Source organism: Harpia harpyja, chromosome 3 (assembly GCF_026419915.1).
Source record: "Harpia harpyja isolate bHarHar1 chromosome 3, bHarHar1 primary haplotype, whole genome shotgun sequence".
Taxonomy (NCBI): Eukaryota; Metazoa; Chordata; class Aves; order Accipitriformes; family Accipitridae; genus Harpia; species Harpia harpyja.
This window is the reverse complement of record NC_068942.1, coordinates 47,737,138-47,760,246: the sequence shown is the minus strand read 5'-3', so window position 1 is coordinate 47,760,246 and position 23,109 is coordinate 47,737,138. Positions and strand designations below refer to the sequence as shown.

Genomic DNA, 23,109 nt, shown 5'->3' with positions numbered 1-23,109 from the left:
CTCCATGCTTCACATTACAGGAGCAAAAGGAGTATTTTTCTACGAGCGGGTTGACATTGATGGAGCACGTGGGCTTCTCGTGCAGCCGGCGTCAATGCCAGTGACAGAAGTGTTCTAGTCTTTCATTGGCACATTTACATTTATAGGATTGAAATAGCGTCCCATCTCTCGTGGGATAAAGTAGGTCACCAGCTTCCTTTTGTTGCCCTGTTTCCTAGAGCCATGCGCTGCACGCGTGGCCTTCAGCAAGGTAACGTTATGGCAGCTACAGGTGTGCGGTGCTTGCTGGACATGCTTTCCCCTGTCGCTGCTGACGCACGGTAGCTGGAGGTCAGTGTGGCAGAGGGGGCCTATTGCTGTGTACTGCAGGTTGCACTGTGTAAAAAGGGTAAGCTGACCCACACGGTGAAGCGCGAAAGCTTTTTGCTCAGACTGAAGGGCAATTTAATGTAGTCCATTAGAGGACTGTTCAACCAAGGGAGGCATAAGAGATTGCTTTTGCGCTCTGTCAGCAAGTGAGCTGCTGGATTTTTTTTTATCATGTGTGCAATTTGAATAATGAATAATAATGGCATACAAGCTACTGTTATAAATTGTTTGCGAGAGGGGCATGGGCGTTACTTTGGTCCTAACCATTTCACAATAAAAGCATTTCATATCTTAAATATTTGTACTGTTTGTAATTAAAATATGGGATAAAATGGAATTATTCACTGAAAGCAAGGTCAGTAATTGTGTGATGTGTGTGCTTAAGGCTTTAGAAAACACACTGAAAGGAATTTGTCCCTCTGCAGAGAAAAAGAAAATTAATCTTCATAGTTTTAAGAAACTTTGTGTCATTAAGTAGAAGACAAGCTGACTCTGGAATGTGGATGCTTGAGTATGTATAGCTGCAGTTTTCTTGGGTTTCCCAAGGCATGCTCTTGAATGGTTAAGGAAGTTGGCTAGGTTTGCATTTTTCCATTCTTGGTTCTCCTATGCTCCTTCTCCTTCCCTATTCCCTTAATTAGCAGCTTCTGTGGAACAGAGAAAATGTGATAATTTGTAATTTTTTCAGTGCCTCTCATTTCCCGATCTTAATTGATCTCAGCAACCAGGGTAGGACTCTGTAGGATGCTAGCTGAAGATGCATGGGGGAAATGGCATTGGGACTGTGAAGATTTTGCTGATGTTAGAAAGCGTAAGGCAAATGAAAATGCATTTTTTACATTCAGGATTTTTTTTGACAGTTTCAATTAATCAGATTACATGCCGGGGAGTCTTGCAGATAATAAAGCAAAGGAAAAAGGAAGTTAGTGGATGGTGTCCCATTTTACGATACAAGAGCACCAGAAAGCATTCCGCCAAATTTGCCTTTGATTAGGGATGAGACATCACTTTTAAATGTGACAACGACACAGCAAAGGTAGATACAGCAAGATGACTGGGGTCGGGAGTGCAGGAGAGTACATAAAGCTGTCATAGTAAAAGGAAAAAGAGCTCCCTCTGTATCAGAGAGAGGACACACTGGAAATAATTTTGAAGATTTTTCCCAGTGATAAGAACTAATAGTCCAGATTAACAAAAGATTTTGCAAAGTAGCAAAGATGGTATTGCATCTCTGATTAATATCTATTTACTCCCTCAGGTATCTTACATAAATGGGGTAAAGTATACCAGGCTTCCCTTGCAGCTTATATTTGCTTGGAGTTTGTACAGCTCAAGATCATAAGAGGTGCAGTTCTTACTCAAGGGGAGTATTCCTCTGTGCATCTGGGAAGGGCTTGGACACCTTAAGAACCTGTTTCATGATGTTTAAGAGCAAAAAAAATGAAAACTAGGGCATGTAGTATGACTTTCTAAGTACGGGCTTCGGTTTGGGATCTGGGATTTATCTACCCACAACAGATACTCATGATCCATTCTATTTTGTATCTCCTTGCTAAGACTGGCCAAACCACCTCTTTTTTGAATTTGGAAGTGGGGTAACCCTATCTACACCATGGCATGGGAAACTGTTCCAATCAGACTGAAAGGCAAATTTGTCCCATTATTTGTCTTTAAATGTTCTGCAATCATTTTACACTTTTGAAAATCCATTCTCACTGACCTTCTTAAAATTACTTTTCTGGGGGGTAGCATTGCCTGTTTGTATTTGATGGGGAGGGTTGCCTTTGAGACCATATTTGTTTCAGTTGTGCTTTACGCTATCAATAGATGGGTAGCAGCAGCTAGAACTTCAGTGGACTAATAGCATTTCCATTGGATCTGTTTGATCAGGGGAATATTTGATACTGGCAGGAAACTAGTTGCTCTTTGTGTTTTCTTTTCCTTTTTTTTCTTTTCTTTTCTCCAAGAATGGAGTGGTTGTGTTGTCCTCCCACCCATAGAGATGGTATTGCTCCTACAAAGAAATGAGCTAAAATGTGCGCACTTCAAATTTTCAGTCATTCCAAGTATCTCTAACTGAGATGATACCAGCAGTTGGTGAGATGATGAAAGACTTTTCCAGAATTATAGGAAAGGGGAGAGGCATTGTTCCATTTTTGTTTCCCACCCTGCAACAGTTCAAGACCAGTGCCAGAAGATGGTTACATGTATGTATATATTTTAAATTAAATCCAAAGCTTGCTTATGACAATACTGACCTCAGTCCAAAAGATCTAAACTTGCAGTTTATCCTGTAGGGATGTAAAATAACTACATGCTCACACAGAAATCCTGCACGTGAACAAGAGCTGATTATTTTGGAGCAGTTTTTTCGCTAGCACGTGGCATGCAAAAGCCAGTTCATAGAAGTAAGGAGAGATGGGAAAAACACAGATTTATCTACCCCCACCTTTTTCAGTACAAGGGTGTTCTCTGTACTATTCTTCTGGATTTTTGCTAGTCCCGTTTCAAATAATTTAACAATGTTGTTTCTCATGTTTCCCTTGGATAGGAAATTACAAAAAGTTCCTCGATATTTAGTAGTCTTGTCTTTTTGTTTCAGTCTCTGCCTCAAGGGTCAAGAGACCCATCTTGCACTATTTTTGTAGCTGACTGTATATGTTTGTATCACAATATTTTGACTTGGTAGCTGCAGTATATTTAATCTTAATATGTTTCTTCAAATCGGTAACATTACAATACCAAAACTAATGCAGCTTGTGAATTACTGTACATAATACCCCTATTTGGTATATTCATAGCATTTCATTTTTAATATTGCAGCCTTTATTGAGTGCACTATTTATCAGAGTTTCTAAGAAATGAGCTTTGCTAATGCTATTAAATCACTCAAGTGTGCTAAATTATGGCAACAGAGCAGGTGCTATTGTCTCCAGCTCTTTTGGAAAGAAAGGAAAAACCCTTAAACGATCCTAGACATTTATACCTAAAGGAAACAATCCTTTATATTAATATAAAAAGACTGTTTTGTACTCAGTCAAGGGAATTCTTGGCAGTCAGTTTAAACTTACATGTATATATAGCACACTGGAGCCTGCTAAGTACCTCTGTTTTCTTTATGGATGGAGCTTTGGTGCCAAGAGGTCTGCACCACATACAAGCGTGGATATGCTTCTATCTGATGGATTGTCCCATAATGAACCACATTGTATACAGGATGTTCAAACACGTATTGATTATGTGGTTCTGTAGTTTGCAGCTGAATCATAACCTGATGCTTTTAAGTACATATATGCAATCAATCTTCATGTGATGGGGCTCAGTACAAAGGAAATATTTTATGCTATACATTAGACATTAGATTAAATGACATTAGATTAAATGTATGCTCTACTTTTTTTAACCTCATCACCATAGCGTTACTGTGAATCTATACAGTTCTTACAAGCATCATCTTTGTGTTGACTATGGACTGTAAATGTGTAATAAAGTTCATAGTGTGTATAACACTGTTCTGGTTTTAGTACCAGGTCTCATGGTCAGCTACAAGGGAAAACCTCATATAACACAGATACAAATTTTTTGTAGGGCTACGTTTATGTTTGTTACATATCTGTAAAACTTTCCTTCAATATTGCATTACAGAATAAGAAACTTGTACTTGAGGGGGAAAATTAGCATGTTGATTAGATTTTAGTCCATCGTGCAAATAAAATCGAAATATAGATGCTTATAGACTAACTTGCTTCTGGTACTATAATGCCAGTTTCCAACTGATTATTTGCAAAATACAGACAATTTGACTCAACTACCACTTCTAAATGTAGAAACGAATACAAAATTTGTCAAGACTGCCTTATGTTAGCAATTTTTGAAAGTGATTATGTTAGCTTACAATGCCTAGCTGTATAAATGAAGATTTAGGCTGGTAGTATTTATTTGTAAGTCGGGACAGGAGTACTCGAATGATTCTTCTGGAGCAGCTTTCATTTTCAGGAGCTTTACTGCAATCTTTTGGATCTATGAAAATGATACAAATTGAAAATAAGACTATTTGGTGATAATATGGTGATCATGCTATTTACCCAAAAAGTTTGTGTCTGCGTTCACTCTTTAACTCACATTTTGCAATCATTCAAATTCCTTTTCCTCTCATTCATTGTTAGTGGAATTTATATGTTGACTGTATGTTGTTATCCCTCATTATATAGGGTTTTAAAAAAATGTTGCTCTGCTGTCACACAACCATCTCAGTACTCAATAACTACATTAGCTGTTGCTGCAGTGTGTGTGGTGACTGTCTTATGGCAGGGAAACAGAGCATGCTTGAAACTAAATTTTTATTTGTCTGAAATTCAAAAGAATACTGTATGACAGTATTTAGAAAACTCCGCAAGCAGCCCGGTATTAGCCAGTAGATGCATTTGGCCAGTAATGCGTGCAGAAAAGATCTGGAGCAGATAAATATTTGTAGAGAGACATACAGAGAGAATGACCTGAGCTTGGTTCCCAAACCTTTAGTGGAAGACCCTGCTTGTCAAAGGCAAGGCACCCAATCTGAGATGCGTGTAAGAAGGCTGTCGCACACCACTTCTGCGTGCATTTGCCCAAGAACAGGAAGCCCATCATCGTGTCCTCTGGCACTGAGTTATAAAACCTGCTGCACACTGCTGTTGTAGCCCTGCAGTGATGGTGCTCCGAGTCCCGCAGGGCAAATAGAAAAGCCTGCATCTAGAACTGATCTATTAACTAAAGGTGTAGAAGTCACTGAATGTGATGTTTCATACCGCAATGACTACTGTGTAGGTGTACATGGACAAGAATTCCCATCAACAATACGGACTCTTAATCACTTTTCACCATTACTGCAGGAAGCTCAAATTTGCATTTAAGAAATGGTTTGATTTAAAAATACTTTTCCTAGCTGTATACAAGCAAATTTGCTATATCATCTTGGGTCCCCTCACATGACTTAATTTATTAACATATTTCTAGGCTGTGGACATAGTACCGTTTCTTTCTACAGTGTCATTAACTTTGTCTTCTTGCTGTGATGCTGTCTTGCCATATCTTTTTCAATTACTGGTTGCTACAATGAACAGTGACTGACGATGATTGTGTAGTAAATGTCTTAAGTTCTGTTACTGTCTTATGTTTCTTTTTCTTTGCATTTTCTTACCTATAACTTACACAGTTGAGGAAAAAAACGACCCTAAGATTAATAATAAGAAGTGGCTGATTTTGTTTCCTAGTTTCATTTTTCATTATTTAAGTTATCTGATTTAGATCACAGGGTTATGTTTCTAAAAGAGACATTTGAAATCTAAACTTGGATCTATCTCTATAACAATTTTATATATATATATTTTAAATCTAAGTCTGGATTACTTGAAGCAACTAAAGCACTTACAGTTTAAATCTTGTAAAAAGTGTGTGTAAATTGTCTTTGCTAGGTGGTGCACATGAGGGTCTCCAGCACTTGGGTCCTTATGGTAATATCCCAAACATTGTGGCTGAGCTGACAGGAGACAACGTACCAAAGGATTTCAGTGAAGATCAAGGATATCCTGACCCTCCAAATCCCTGCCCTATTGGAAAAACAGGTAATTCTGCTGTAGACTTCACACCTCTGTCTTCACTGTACATCTTCCAGTCTTTCAGCGCTGTACTAGGCAGTATGACACTTGATCAGCAATGGGTGTTTTCTTTCATTCTTTACCCCAGGAGCAGAACTGTTGAGCAATCAGGTGGTTTAGATGAGCTTTTTTTTTTTTTTTTTAATATGTGCACCTTCTGTATTGCTATATGCCTGCTAGAGAAGGTCAGGTGGAAGAACTCATCTTGACCTCAGAGTAGAAGATAGTGGGATTTATGATAGTATCTTGCTCCTGAGGGAGTTCATTTTTAGGCTGGCCCCTGAAAAAAGTTATCATTCTGTACAGATGAGATTTACCCTTATTTTAGAGACTTTCATTGTGCCAAGAGGAGTGAAACTGTCTGCCCTGATCTCCAACCCAGACCATGAGTCAATATTTAAGATACCTTGGCTCCGATCCATGTGGCTTTATAGCTCACTGAGGGTGCATCTGTGCCAAGAAATGGAGAACTACATGGACGTACCCCAGCGTGTTGCACGCAGACTTGCTCTGGCAGAGGAGCAGTGCAGCCTCGGAGTGCCGCAGCAGTACGGTACCCGAGACGCCCGGTACGTCCCTCAGCTTGCAGCTGCCCATATACCAAGCCATGTGGGTGGCTAGTGCTAAAGGATCTCTAAAGCAGACTGCATGTGCATGATATAGACATACCCTAATGGAATTGTTCTTTTTCCTGTTATTTGAGCCAAGGAATGACTTCCAGTACTGCAAGTAGTAGTAAAACACCCATTGTCTGCCTTGGGAGCTGGAACTGGGAATGAACACTCTATTTTTCTCCCATTTTTTATTTGTGAGCTGAGATCCTTTCAAAATCTTTTCTGTTTAGTATTCTTTTATGTTATTTGGATAATGCAAAACAGTTGTCTGTATTCTCATTAAATGTTCTAACTAGCTTAGAATTGATCAAAAAATAAATATTTGTCATGAAAAGTTTTGCAAACAGTGTTTTTACATTTCATTCAAAAATAGGACAAAATTTCGAATAGTCCTCCCTTACTGTTTTCTATTACAGCCCATTTGGTGATGATGCCTGCATCTCTTCTAAAATAATACCTAATCTTACATTTGGTTCAATATAGCTGTTGTCTGACAGGTTTCAAATGATGGGTTTAGGTTTTCTCACACACACAAGCACTCACACAGACTTTCTATCTTCTGTGCTTGCCCATTAGACTTCAGTTAGTGATTAGATAGATAAATTAAAAGCCCAGCATCCAGAGAAATGCCTTTGAAAATCCCTTCCATTTTTCTTTCTTAGGTGAAATAAAAGTTGTTAGCTAAGCTAATACAGTCAGATCTGAACACAAGGAGAATTCTTAGGGAAGTGCTGCCCGCTCAGATAAATGGCTCTGTAATAGGTACGCTGGGAGTGAAGATAGTATCTACTAGGATTAGAGTAAAATGTTTTTCAGAGCCTTAAATGGAAATTCAAGTGGTGACTGTATTATGCATACAAATTACCAGAGGCCTTCCTCAATCAGGTCTGTGGATTTGCTTAATGGAAAACAATTTTTCCAGTCACTGTCTACATGTGCACATTCCACGGCGGGAATACATAAGCCTGGAGCACTTGAGCTTGAAGACTTCTGGATTAGCAGTCACAGAGGGCACATGTACGTCCAGCTGCCCTTTGTGTTTTCTACCAAAAGACACAGATGCTCTGAGAAGGTCTACCATATTTCTGTTGTCACCTGCTTCTCTCTTGAGATGACCCTGTCCCTGCTGAGACTGAAATAATTTTTGAGTGCTTGTAGTTAGCTTTAATGGTGTCTGAGTTACTTAGCCAGTATGGTTAGTTTTCCCCCGTTTCCTATTGGCTTTATTTTTTTCCCCATTCTAAGGAGAAAAGAGAGAAAGCAGGATCTGTTGGACTTTGAATAACCTCCTCAGGTCATTGAATCAACCCATTTTTAAGTCAAGTCTTTACTGTTCCCCACATCTAAAGGAAAATGATAATTCATCTGCAAATCTTTTTACATGATGATCCCATGAGGATGGAAGGGAAAGCCCCCAGGTGTGTCCTCTGGAGTGCCTGTGTTCTGGCAGATGTAGCTGCCTGGATGCCCAGCGTCATGCCCCGGCTGGTAGGATCTCCTTGGGTATGTCTGAGAGGAACTTGCACTGCAAGCTCCCCATGCTGACAAAGTAGAGGGAGCTCCAGGAGCAGACTCTATCCAAAGAGCTACTCTGGCCTCAAGTTGCTGAATCTTCATTTAATCTAAAGATGACTTATTTTGGTAGTCCATAAACCGATTTTTAAAAGGGTTTTATCCTCAATGTGACACTGTCTGCAAAACCATCCATTGTGATTAAAGGAGGTCTCCGGACCCATCAGATTAGTTACCAATCTGCAGAAACATCTTCAGCATAAAACCTCTGCCACATTGCATTTTTATGAGATCTTATGATGTGTAAATGATTTTCAGCCATTTTGAACAAAGTAGCAAACCAGAAATGGAGTTCCATGAAGAGCTACTCGGTGAAGGAAATTCTGTCTTTGCTCACAGCATTGTTTTACCATGAGCTTCAAAAGTATTGCCTAAACACTTTCTACAACTTCCTGTGGGCATTTAAAAATGAAAAGAGGATCCCTTCTGAATCAGAATAACATGCAGTTCTATGTAAAATCAAGCTCAATTGCTAATTTAAACGAAACACAAAAAGGAGGGGGAGAGCTTGGAAAATAGATTTGTTTAGTTTTGAAGTTTCATTAAGTTGCATTTTTTTAAAAAAACTATTCAAATATATGCTGACAAACTCCTTTCAAAAGAAAAAAATACCTGATATTTTCCAGTCGTCCAGTTCTTTAAATGATTTTTTTTAAATTGCATAATTGCATTTAAGAAGTTTGCTGATTAATGTGGCACGTATTGTGAGTTTCAAAGCTACCAAGCACTCAGTGCTTTCTAACATACTTTTGCAGTTGATGATGGGTGTCTAGAAAACACCCCAGACACAGCAGAGTTCAGCAGGGAATACCAGCTGCACCAACACCTTTTTGATCCAGAGCATGACTATCCCAACATGGGCAAGTGGGTGAGTACACGCTTCTTGCTTATTTTTGTTGCATGTGAAACTGGGTATTGTCTGCTGCCTGGGATACTATGAAACCACAAGGAGAATATTGTGCTTATTGCTGGAAAAATTATCACCTTAAGGGAAACTTCTCAAAAAGGTGAACTTGCCCTTAAAAATATAGAAATAATGCCTGTGACTGTTGAAAAGCCCATAAAAATATAAAGTAGAAATCCTTGTCTTATTACCTGTCCCAAAGCATGACAACTATGTACGTGCTTGATAAATGCAACAAACCACATTTCAAACTGCAGTGAACATGTAACCAAAAGATTGTAGCACAAGATTTCAAAATATCACAGGGCACTAACTTGAAAGATTACCCAAGTTAGGTGAGTATTCACTATTCAGCTACTTAGATGCTAAAGAAAAAATAAATGGAGTGCATCATTGTCTAGACACCTTAAAAAAATCTAGGTCCAGACAACTTGCTTTAAGGAATCCTGTCTGGCTTAAGGATTTTGGAGGACTTGCTGCTTCTTCCTCTATTCAGGTTGTGCGCTATATTATATTGAAAACCTATTTTACACATTGCATATAATAAATACAGCAAGCTACACTAAGGGCAAAAATCTTTCTCTGAGCGTACAAGGACTTTAATAACTCCAGCTAGACTATTTCTGCAGGCTAGAGGCTCCAAAGGAGAGCTCTGCTGCTTAATCTTAGATTACATCAGTTAAATGTCCAATCCCAAATCCATCTTCAGGCGCCAGGAAAACAATAACAATGATCATAATTTATGCTTCTAGAGCAAATCGTGAAATCTCATTTTACATTGTTGTAACACTTTACTTAAGATTGCCCTAAACCAGTGCTCTGTAAGCATATATCGATAAATGGACATGTTTGGCAGCCTCTTCTCCTGCTGTAATTGTAAGACAATGATTCATCGTTCATAATCAAACCAGTCTAAGATTTATAGTCTTAATTACTTACGTGAGTGCTAAATTTCTAGGGAGAATCTTGCCAAAAATCCAAATTTTGGAAACTTGTTGCATTCTAAGTAATTACCATCAAAGGTTTCCATTTTAAAAACACCAGATGGTGAACTTTCTTATTTATGCCAGATAATGCTGTTAGTTTTCTTATTATTCATAAGTAATTTACTTTCATAATACCATTCTGAAGACTATAAAAGCACTTCTGTAAATCTTTGGCCTATAGCAATATTTCAGAATCAAGCGTACATACTGTGTTGTCACCAGCAACATATATACTTAACAAATGGTAGGTAATCATTAGTGAATACTGGCATTTTTTCATTTCTCCATCCATCACTACTAATTCAAGGGAAAAAACTGCTCATGCATGGATTAAAACAGACTGTTAGGTACTAAACAATAATCATATCTAGCTGCAGTGTAGCCAACTCCAGATCTTTTTAATTAGAGATGAAACAGCTGGTAATGTGCATGAGCAAATGTTCTGCCGAGATCAGGAGAATTGCCCCGATTGCCTCCTCATTGTATATTACTACACATTAAAAAGCTAAATACAACGGTATCTGGTTTTATGGCTGGTTTTGTTATTTTTATCTCTCTGGAAACATAAGAGCAGAAAAGCACTCTAAAAATTAGCTCTTCGAGACTTTATAAAGGAGAGATAAAGTAGATCAGGTCTTTTAGGTCACTTACTGTCATCTGGATTAGGTCGCAAATGACTGGCACACCCGACTGCGGGCTGCCCGGCGGGTACCTGTGTGCGCCCTCATCCTCCCACTGCCCGCCAGCAGCTTCTCCCGTGGCAGAGCCTAGGACCAAATGCCTCAGGGGCCGTAATGGCTGTGTATTTACAGACTGCATTTCCACGAACTCCTGCGTGCTGTGAAGGCTCTGGGCTGTCACCACCGTCTGAAGCCCTTGGAGCCAGCGTGTCTCTTGGACCCACGCAAGCTGGCGTGTGCTCGCAGCTCTCCGGGGAGCTTCTCCCCTGCCTTTTCCTGCCACAGAGCCGTCGAGGCAGTGTTACAGTTCCCACTGACTTGTCCTTGCAAGGAGCCAGCATGCATTCCTTAGCGTAACCACAGTAAAACCCAAATTACATTAGCAGGTCAGAAAAAAAAGACCTGCCTGTTCATGAATAATGGGAAAGAAACAGGTTGGTTGGTGTGTTTTGGTGAGAGGCTCTCATGCCTGCAAAACTGTGGAACGTCTGCAGTACCCTGTGAATAGCAGGCACTTTTTATAAGGGTAAAACAAGTCTAGAAGCTGTCTCATACAGCAAAGTGTATGATTCCATCTAGATGCTAAATATTATGTGTGTGTATATATATGTGTGTATATATAGTATTATACTGCTAATACATATGAAGATACAAATACATAAATCGTGATAAATGTATACTGGCTTAGGAGAGGGAAGAAAGAGGAAGAATTTTCCTGTCTTTGGGACAACTCTCCATATATCAATATGCTGACCTGTGGGAAGTCTCAGAAACAGACTCTGTTTATAGGGCGAGATACGCAGCTTATACTCTCCTCTCCTCCCCAGCCCTGAAGACTCTTTTTTTTCTCCTTATACATGGAAAACGTAGAGGGGACAGTGGGAATAGTAAGATGAGGGACTTCTGGAGGTTTCTACCCTAGTGTGCAACTATAGTTTCTAAGATTTCTGAGGTTGGTTTTTTTCCCTCAGTTCAGACTTTTCCTTGCAGGAGACAGGTACTTTCCATTTGAGTCTGCCTTTTCCGCATCTTGCAACTCAACTCTTTAGATGGTCTGAAGAAGTGTTGTTGGCATCCAGAAAGACTAGCACAAAGATAGTTTACAATATACAGTTTACAATACAAGTCTAAAAACCACTTATATGTGAGTTGTTAACACTTTGGGTTTCAATAAATAACCACTACCATGTGTAGGGGTTAAAAAGAGGAGGGAAGTTCAGCTGTGTTTTCTGGCACCAGTATCAGTACAAGTAGAAAATTAAAAGGAACTATGTTTTTCAGCAACACTTCTTTTTACTGAAGCAATGGATAACTTTCACTCTGAAGGTAGAAATAATGTCAGTTTTGCTTATCAGCTACAGTGGAGGGATCCAAGACAGTACAAAGAAAGGCAAATGGGAAGCAGGGATAAAAATATTTGTCAAAGTTGAACTCCTTGTTAAAGAACTTACCATCTCTGGCTTCCTAATTTTAATAGAAACCTGAAACTAGTCACTCAGATTTTATTCTATTCCAACTCCAGTTACAGTGAGCAACATTAAGTGTGTCTTTACCAACTGATGTTGTTAAATATCTGGATGGCAATGGTGATCATTAGGATGGGTTATGGTAGATCTGGTCCCCATCTTCAATCTCCGACAGTACAGGTTGTTTAATTCAGTGTAGTAGTGTGTAATAGAAATGGAGTAATACGAAATTGTCATGCTTGATATTCCTGATAAGACTGTAAATTGACTGGGGAAAAAAAAAGCCCGCCTGAAAGGGTGCAACCTTGCTAATGCAGTTTTCCTTTTCAGCTTTGCTTAATAATTGTGCAGGTCCAGATTACTGAGCTGCTGATTATTACTGACTTAAAGAAGTTTCAGTGAAGTCTGAAAGATCTAAGGGTAGATCTCTCTGGCATTAGTTAGTTGGTTGTAAGCATTTTAATTTCTGAGTTTTTCCCACCCAAACCCCAACCTCTAGTACCCTAATCCAAGTAGCCGGGAGGGTGCAAAGGAAGCTGCAGGAATGAGGAAAAAGTAGTAATTCACGAGTAGCACGTCTCCATATGAGGTCTATCTTTAACCGGAGAACCTCCGTGCCTTCATTCCTAACAACTCCTAGGTGAGGTTTGAGAATGGTGAGCACTTCACGGGAAAATTTTGGTGGCTGATGAGCTCAGGCCCTTACGCAGTGGAACGTATTTTCAGGATTGCTATTACCACACAAGCACACTCTTAGCTCATGCTCCATAACCTCATTTGCTTTGCCATCCACATAATGCTTAAGTAGTAGTTATGGTCTTAAAATGTTCCCAAACAGACTAAACAAAATACGATCTTCCTGAGCAGGAACAGTTCAATTGTAAGGAATTTTCCTGAGTGACAGAAATGTTAGCTCCAGTAGTCATGAAAGTCTTTTTATTTCAGAAACACTATTTTTCCTCTCATGAAAAGTATAAGGTCAAATAGTTTACAAAGAGAGGCTTCGGCGGTGCTGTTTCCTAAAGAGAATAATTTACATATCCGTGGGTTTAAAATGTTAAATTTAAGTTTTCCCGAAGTGAGTTTGCATAAATGACTAGCCAAGAATGTCTCCCTTGGCCAACTTCATCTCTGTTCCCTTTTGGCACAGCTCAGACAAAATAACTGAGGTTGGGCAAGAGATAGGCCTTGTGAATTTGGGGTTTAATGAACACGAGAAGTACAATACAGACAATTTTGGCAGATTTCATTGTAACACTTGAAAGTGTTTGTTTTTTCTCATATCAAGGCTGCAGAGAGGGTAGAAGTGTTTGGTGAATTTGTCTCGCGCTAGAATTACACTTTATATAATCAATGTTAGGTCAGTTGTTTATAGCAGAATTAATGGTCTTGTTTATACAGTGTTCTGCTTTTATACATGTAATTCTTCTCTCCTTCCATTTTCAGGTTAGGGTTTGGTTTTGGTTTCCTTCATAATACACAATTGAAACAAAATGTGTTGAGCATGTGTGTGTTATTCCAGACTTTATTAGAATTCACTACTTGTATGAAATACAACAATATGTGGATGCACTTATGTAAACTATGGTCAGAGGGGTTTTTTTGTGTTGGTTTTTTTTTTTTCTTTTCTCATCATCATAACTTTCTCTTCTGCCAAGATGTTTTTGGCAGTTTTTAAAAGGTTCGCCATTAAAAATGTTATAGACCAAATGGTTTTTAGAAACTTTATTGAGGGCACTACTTAAACAAAGGAAGAGTTGGCGCTGAACTCCTTTCAGCAGAACTTTGCACTGGGAAGTGTTGATATCTGGAAGGGAATAAGCAAAGACAACAAAACAGTAGGAATGACGCCGATTGCCGTTTTCAAAAGGAATTAGAAAATCCCTTGTAAAGCAAATATTTTTGCTCCTGTTCTTGTGTCACTTCAAATGTATAGAAAGATGTAACAGAGGCAGGATTCCTGCTTTCTCTCCCTCCCACTCTTATTTTTCTTTTTTTCCTTCTGCCTTTTTCTTTTTAAATATGTATGTATTTTTACCATGTATCACATGATGGGGAACATCCAGTCTGTATCATTATACCAGCATGTACTTGAAGCACTTATTGCCTGAACACAGATGATAATATAGTGCAATACAGGGGAAAATTACTGGCTTTATAATTGTTGATAAGACTGTGACTGCTCCTGAAGAAAGGCAAAATGTTAGCAGGAATATCAAAATCTTTATTTGTGGTTTATCTTTCCTGTAAAACTATACACCACTCTAAACTTGCTAATATTTAACAGCAAAAGTAGTATTTTAAAAGAAGAGTGTAATGAATTTGATGGCTGCATTTTTTCCCCTTCCAGAGCAAGAATTTACTCTTTGAGAAGATTAATGGTGGTCCAAAAAGAAGAAAGAGGGTAACTATCAGAATACTTTATGGCCCCTGTATCATCTAGAGAGCTAATCAGAACTAAAATCATACTGTTGAAATGAAGAGTTAGTCTAATGCATCTGCATTATACCTTAGATAATGTGTAAAGTCAGGGAATCTCTGTGACTAACTACTACAGCAGGCTTCAGGACTGTCCACCAAGTACAAGACGTATTTCTCTAAACCGCCTGTTGCTGTCAGAAGATGCACTTCAGTGCAGAGCATTAATTTAAAAACTTTATATGATCTGTGTTTTTAAATTGATCCTATTTGCATAAAACCATTTAAAATTATTTCACTGTCTTTAAAACAGAATTTAAGTGTTTCCTACTAAAAATATTGCTAAAATTAATTACCACTATCCATGCCCGTGAATATGTTTTTGGGTGTAAATGACAGTAGAACTGGTTCTTTAGCTGATGTAATTTGATTCACTTACATACTTAGATTTACTTCAGATTAAACTCCTATCTCCATGCCCCACTTGCTTGAAAGACAAAGATGAATGGGTTCTCATCTTTCTGCCCCCTGAAACAGGGAAGGCAATCCACATATCACAGAGAATCTCTGCACAGTCCACTTCACTATCTATCGTCTCTCTTGTTTTTGGTAATGTCAGCCTTTCTTTTACCAAAAAATCACTTTCAGGCAGAGTCGCAGTCTTTAGCTTTGCTGCTGGTATAGTTATTTTTACAAGAAGAAAAGGTCTAGCTCTCTGCCAGAAAGTAGCTTTTCAAAATATGACAGCACAGTTTATATTGTAAATGAAGTAAATTTGGTTTAAAATAACTGAAACGTAAGTGAAGAGGGTTTATTTATTTATTTATTTAACTCTCAAACCTAAAGTTTTTGCTAGAAAGGGAGAGGATGAGTTGATTTCTTACTGATTCACCCACCACTGGTAATAAGCACTGTTCAACCGTAAGTTAATGATCTATCATCTTGAGCTTAGTATGTGCCTCCTGCTTACATTTGACTTTTGAGTTTGTTAGCAGAAAAGGAAAAAGGGTAGGCACATGACTCTAAAGTAAGTAGAATTTACTCTGGAAATAGTTATGTGGAATATTTATTAATAGCTAGAACAGCATGTTAAAGTAGGGTTGGTGCAATATATTCATGAGAAGAAAAGAAAAAAATTAAATACATTTTCTGTCTGTGTGCTGACTGACATAATCGGATACAAAAGGAATAATGGAGAGACATGACAGCCGCACGGCCAGGGTAGCCCAGAATTTTGGAGGTGAAGCTTCAGTTTCTTGCTTTGCAGCAGATTTATTTTCTTAGCACAGGCATGTCACTTAATGGTAAATTCATTATCATTTAAAAGATTTTATTGTTTTGAGAGTAATACTGTAATGATTCCTAATGCTTTAATGAACAATTCCGAATTTTCACTTTGTCAGCAGAAGGGTAACCTAGAGCTGTCAGCAGCAGAGTGTATTTTTCCAGAAACCAAAAAGCCCACTGGATTCCCCTCCTGCCCTCTGCCGTCCCTGCTACTCCTCCATGCCCTTCTGCACAGACAGAGAGGTTAGGGCGGACAGCTTCTGGCAACAGATTGGTCTTTTGGGTCAGAATGTCCCGATTTTAGCTTAAAGTGAGTCCTGTGTAATTGTGTACATAGTAACTGTGTTGTGTCCATACGATGCTATAGCGTAACGGTCACAGAGGCACTACTGGAGTCTACAAAACTGCACATTCTAAGTATGTGTGTATATTCATGTATTTATATGTGTGTATATAAACACACATACAAACATACATACACATAATCAGTATATGTAGCAAAGGCATGTATTTACCATTTGCTGCCGTGTTATTTTTTTGCAGCATTTAAAGTGCAAGACAAGGAAGCCTACAGTGACCCCTAATTTAACTAGCAATTCTCCCCTTTTTAAAATTTCTATGCATGAGCATAGTCCTGTCCAGAATCTAATATCCCAAACATGACAGGACTGCTTCTGTAATCACTGAGTCACATTGCCATGGGCTTGCAGCTGTGCACGAAGGTACTTGGGAACAGCATTACTTTGAATTCAGCACAGCTGTATAGGATTAAATATTTTTTAGTCAAATCAGCCAAAAATTTTGCATTATATTTTGTGTTTTCTTTTGTCGGTTGAAAAGGATTCAAATTTTATGTATTCTCATTCTCTTCTACTTTATTTCAAAAAGTAGCAAGCAAGTACCATTCCAAAAAAAAGACCAATTAATCTTCCTAAGAATCTTCAAATAATTCCTAGAAGTTTATGCAACAGCCGAATTTCACTAAATTAACATTAAACAGAACTTCTTTAAACAAACACAAACAAATCATTTACATGTGTCTTATTTTTAACAATTTCAAGCATTAAATTAGTGTTAGCTCTATTTTCAAAGATTTTTCCACATTCATTTCTGGTTCTTAATATTTTTGTTTTCACTTGCAGCAGGCAAAGCACTCAAAAAACAATAGAAGTAAGCAAAAGGGCTGCTCTGTGTTATGCTTCAGTATTAATGATAGCGTCTACAAATCTGGAGAAACCCAAGGGCTTAAACTCAAAGACAGACAAACCCCAAATATTTTCCAGAGATTTGACAAATACCCAGGATATTTGAAAATAAATATTTCGTGCTTATTTTAAAACCTTTTTTTTTCCCCCATAGCTTTGAATTCCTATGTTTTGGTGAAAGAAGCACAGAAATACCTAAAGAAAAGTAATTTCTGTGATACAGCCAGCCTGACAAGAATCAGGAGATGCTGGAAAATTTGCATTCCTCCAAAGTTTGTCCTTAGGCAAACAATTTTTATGGGTATAAAAAACCAGCACATTAGAATTTTTGCCTAGATCTGTGAAGGAGAAAGTATATACTTGAATTATGTTTACACTGTCACTGTAACAGGCCAGAAAGTGGGTGTAAATAACATTTAAGTTAATTCTGAAGCTCTACTGCACTGCTTGATACTTGCAAACACAGTAAATACATTTTATTCCATTGGCATAGATAAAATCCAAGCATAGGCTTTCTACATTACTGTGATCTCCAAACAGTTTTGAGACAAGATCTGTTCATCTTCAGTCTCAACGTTGTGCTGCTTGCATGGTGCAAAGTGAAGTTAAACCCTCTCCAGGGATGATCTTTCCAGTATTCCCTTGTTCTGGCAGTAGTATGAGAGCCATTTGCTATGCCAAAACCTTGTTTGGCTCTGCTTCTGTGCCAGCAGTTTTTTATCTCAGCATCAAAAGAGGAAGCGAGGACGGGTTTCCTGGAGAGGAGATGGGCTGAAGAAGAGACTTTGGTCAAAAATGGTATCGTGGTGTCTAACTTGTCTCCCAACACAAGGTCCATCAGAGTCTTGTGGTTTAAGCTAAAGCTTACCTGTACTTTTCTAACAAGTTCTGTCCTGCCTCAAGAATTAGGGAGTTAGATCTGCTGCTGCTGCTTCTCTGCTGAGCTGAGGAAAGGAGAAGTGGAGCAAAAAGAGAGTGTTTAATTCAGATTGTTCTATATTCTCGATAGTCCACTTTCACTTGTATTCTTTTTAGTGGGTTGGATTAAATTCTTGCACACAAAAAATATTAGAAAACAAAACACTGAGTAACTTTTAGATTTACTCCCTGGGAACACTTTCTTTTTTTTCTTCAGTCTGCAAGTAGTTGACAGATAAGAAATACATAAGCATATCCGCTAATCCTAGTTACCTTTTATATGTTTCCCTGTTTCTAATAAGTGTAAATAATTTTAAACTTTTTCAGAGTGTGAACCCATATCTGCAAGGACAGCGACTGGATAATGTTGTAGCAAAGAAGTCTGTTCCACATTTTTCAGATGAAGACAAGGGTCCTGAATAAGTACAATAAAAATGAATGATGAAAACTCATGCCATCCTCTGCTAGATCTTAATATTGCTTATATATAATCATCTATTAAAATCCTTGTGAATGGCAGCATGTTTATTATTTATATAATTGTAGATGAAAAACAGCTGTATTTATAACAGTATGTTCTCCTAGATAACAAAAATATGGTTCTGCTTTTTGTTAAGTTATGGTAAAAGGACATTTCTGTTGTTTTTATTTTAGTCATGGAGCAAACTTTAAAAATGTTAGTCATTTTAATAGCTAATGCGAGGTAAATGGTCTTAATGAGCAGCTTGTAAATAGGAAGATGTAAAAAGAAATGCCCAGTCTGACTCCAATATTTAATCTTAAATGTTACTATGTTTGACACATGAAAATTATAGTTTTATGTTTTGTTCACAAATATTGTTACTTAGCAAGGACAAAGTATTTATTTTACCCAGAGAATTTTGGCTTTTGGTCCATTTTAATAAACATTTAAGCAATCTACAAGGTTTGCAAAGTGACATTTTCCAAAATATTTCAGAGGCTTATTTGTCTCGGCTATTGCTGTGCAAATTTAAAAATTAAAGAACTGCTTTTTCACTCTATCCACTGGAATATTTTTCTGTTGGTTTTAGTCATTCCATGTCCACAACTTTCCTGAACACTTGCACATCTTTCTTCCTTATCAATGGTACCGTTGTGTGGAAATTCATCTCCCCTGCTGTTCCTTGTCTTGGTAACAGCAGCATTTGTGCATTATAATGTGCTTAAATTATGCGTCCCTGGGATATTATAAGTGAAGATGGGAGACAATTTGTCTGTGTTAATAAGGTTGTGTCAGCATCCTCTGAATCTAAATCCAGGATATGAAGGCCACTACAGCTGATGATCTTCTGAAAAACTATGATGCTCTAATAACACTGGTACCTATCGCTGCTCTTGAAGTTGCTCCAGGAAGCTTAAATTGCCTTTTTTGCCCCTAGGAGATTGAAGAACTTTATATTCCAGAAAACTGAGCTCTCCCTTTCTGATAGATGAGAATATAAAATTACCTAAAATTTTATTATTTTCAGGGTGCTTCTGAAATATTTCAAGCCATGTGCATGGGGCATTGGAATTATGGAAAACAGCATTAGCTTACAGTTTTGAACTTCAAATCTATGGAAAAAAAATGTAGTTTCCTTCCCCATCCTACCGAAAGATGCAGTAAAATAATGATGATCCCTTAGAAAAAAAAGGCAAGAAACTAGCAGAAACTAAAGGTCCTAGCTACAGAAGATTAACAGGATGGCACAAATATGACTGTGTATGGCATTTGCTTTTTCTATCCCAGCACTTTGTAATAAATTATGTATGCAGAGAGTCAGTCCTCTCACGTCATTTATGGGTAGATTGCAAAACTCCGTAACATTCTAGGCTGAGCTATCATGTCTTTCATCATATTTCCCCTTTAAGAAAATACTGGAATAGAAAACTAAGTAGTTAGTGCAGTGGGGTTTATACTCACCTGTGTCACAAAATTGAGGAGTTTGTGTGAGTCGCAGAGCTCCTTCCACTTCCAGTGCCTGGAATGGGAGTAATCCAGCTGTTCACATGAGAGAAATTGTATTCTCTGCTTCTTAAGCTTACTTTTTTTACCTGCACTCCTGCTTAGTCTTCACATAGGTACTGAGAGTTGCAAAGGTTGTCTCCAAAACAGAAAAAACTAGGTATCATGGCATGAATCTGGAATCAGAACCCACCGATGCCGAGTGGCCCCCAGTACATGAAATGGTCATTCCTCCCACCTAATCCCACAGTCAGCCACTGGTGCTGCTGTAAGGCTTCCAGTTGGTCAGAGGCTAGATTTCCGTTCCTAAGAAACTGGTGTTTCTTCAGGTACTCAACTATCTTATCAATACTTTTAAAGTAGTCTGAGCTATGTTCTGTCCCTATTAGCTCCAGTAAGACCCATTTTAATCACAAAAATGAAGCAACCACGAAGGCAATTTATTTCATTTTTAAACTCTTAGTAAGGACCAGCATGTAACAAAAGGTGGTGTGTACAGTAAATGGGGGGCTTAAAAAGGGAGGGGCAAAGAAGAATTGTTTGCTTAATAGTATCAGAAATCTTGAAGCGCTTCAGCTCACTATACCCGCTGCGTGGGGATGTGATAATCCGGCACTGCAAACCGAGCAGGACAGGGATCCGCGGTGGCTGCCTGCGGCCCAGGTGGGGCCCAAGGAGCTGCCCTGCTGTCTGTGATAGATCTGCACAGAGCAGGCGAAGGAAAAATTACACAATTTAGAGATGTTTTTGTCTTTAAATGCAAGCAATAAAACCCCTTTACACTGCACAATACAATGATGCGTCTTACAGGAACTGTCTGTTGGAAGAAATCAAACGTGGTGGTAAGCAGCCATCTGCTGAGTCCATCAGGCAGCTTGAGTGTTTCACCAGGAAGACTCAACAGCACTATTGTGAAATTTTAATAAAATATAGCTATTACACCATGATAATGAGATTAATTACTCCAATTTCAGTTTCATAGCAGAGCTGCTTTTCTGTACTGGGATTGGTAGTCCCATATTAATTAAAAAAAAAAAAGGGGGGCAAAAAAACACAAAAAAAGTCCCTCCTACTGCTCCAACAACAGTCCAAACATGTATATGTAGTTTTTTATAAAGAATCACCACGGTGCTGGTCTTTCTTTCGGAATCAATGAACAAAGATACCAACTATCCCTCTCACCAAGAACTTACTCCATCAAACCACTGTTTACAAGAATGTAAACAGCTGCTCAGCTCTTACAGGTGAAATCATCCTTTTACGTTTATGATGCACGTGAATTAAGGAGCATGTATATTGCTATTGCTGTTCAGAATTTTCATTAAATTAAAAACTTTTTAGATTATTTTAAAATCTGCAAGTGTGTTAATGACCTCTAATGTATTTGAGATACAATGTTCTTGAAAGAAGCTATACAAAATAAAGTGTATTGCCATGCAACTTTGCTTTTTTCTGGTAATGAAATATTTATGACCCTAGTTTAAAAAAAGCACTGCCTAACTGAGTAGATTGTAGTATTTGTGACACAAAACTTACTCTGGGAGTGCATATGTGTGTATATATATACACAAATACACATCTACTAACATACACTATTCAAAAGATAATATAGTCTTATAATAAACTCAGTGGTAAAGAATATAAAGATGTCAACCCACAGAAGAAAGTGATATAAAAATGCTTAGTGAATTATTTAGGAGGGGAAATAGCGATATGCTTCTTTTTATTGGCACATTTGCATTTGCCTAGCAAAACCATGCCACAAATCTATTCAGCAAGTCATGAGCAAACCAAAGAAATTTGGAAGTAGTTCCTGGGAATGTGATGTCAGAGTCCCGAGAGTCACTTACAGGACTGTAAGTAAAGCTGATCTGAAACTTATTTTATCAAAATAGGATGAAGTGTATCTTCATCTGTTAAACTGAGGAAGGACACAGGCAGAAAGATGACTATCAAGTCAATTAAGTTTTTGGCTTCGTTGTAGACAAAGTAAAATTCAAGCCCCTTTGTTTTCAAATGTCAGGAGTTGGGGATGAAGAAAAGTATTTTTTTGACGCTGAAGAGGAGACTTGAGTCCATGCCCTCAAATCAGGCCTCTAACCAGTAGCTGTGTGAAAGTGTTGAAAAGGCTTTGTTTTCATTTTCATGCTGTACAAAAACTAATTTTTGAAACATTTAAAATTGTTGGGAAAAAGCCCACAACACCACCAACCCAAAACAAACTTGGAATTTCTGGCCTTTTTGCTGGTAAGCTCACTAAACCAACTCTTACCTCATTCGTAATGCTGTAACACTTGTCCTGTCAATTAATTTTTATGCAAGTACTTCTTTTTTACATGCAAGCCTGGAATGTCTGGATCATTAAGACAAGGAGTTCAAAGATAACTTTTTAGTCAAAGTCACAGACTCAGATTTCTGGAAGGAGAAGGGGAAGGTAGACAGGTTCAGAAGATGCTACCATGACCACACAGAATTTTAAAATGTACAAGGAAAGTACAGTTTCACGTGACCCATAGGGGAGATGAGTGTGTTCGCTGTTTTAATAGCTAAGTGTGCTATAGGTAAGATTTAAGGTACTTCTCCATCCAAGTTAGAAGCTATTAAGGCTATCAGAGAATCGGAGGACAATGTCTCAATTTTGAGACATCTGAATCCAAGGTTTCAGTCTAGCAGAGTTGACAATTAGAATGAATTATATTTCCACCATGCTTGATACAAAAAGGATGGCAATGTGATACGTCTTAAAGAAAAGACAACAACAACAAAAACCAAACAGAACATATCGAATCTATTGCCACATGTATACATATGCGTACACTTAAAAATTCAGTTTTGTTTGAAGTCATGCAATTACCTTCAATACTCTTAAATAAGTATCATGTTCAGGAATTATCTCAAATAATAAGTCTTCTTTTAAAATACAGAAATACTGTGTCCTTAAGGGACACCTGTTTGTGGTGCCTAGAGCCAAAGGCAGATTCCAACCACGAGCGAAGATGACAAGCTCCCTTAGAGTGCTCAGCCACTGACAGTGACCTACTTAGATGCAAACTAAATAAAAACTAAAAGGAAATCATAGAACCATAGA

General features: G+C 38.1%; 1 protein-coding gene across 2 annotated transcripts in view; it reads left to right on the top strand.

The window, feature by feature from the left end:
- Window positions 1-21,461, top strand: part of SCG5 (secretogranin V) — a 32,099-nt gene extending 10,638 nt beyond the window's left edge. For both annotated transcript variants that reach the window (XM_052782479.1, XM_052782481.1), the window contains exons 3-6: window positions 5,823-5,972; window positions 8,947-9,059; window positions 14,578-14,631; window positions 18,383-21,461. In XM_052782479.1, coding sequence (XP_052638439.1) covers window positions 5,823-5,972; window positions 8,947-9,059; window positions 14,578-14,631; window positions 18,383-18,478 — 413 coding nt within the window. In that variant the 3' untranslated portion in view covers window positions 18,479-21,461. The remainder of the gene's footprint in view (window positions 1-5,822; window positions 5,973-8,946; window positions 9,060-14,577; window positions 14,632-18,382) is intronic.
- The last annotated feature ends 1,648 nt before the right edge of the window (window positions 21,462-23,109 follow it).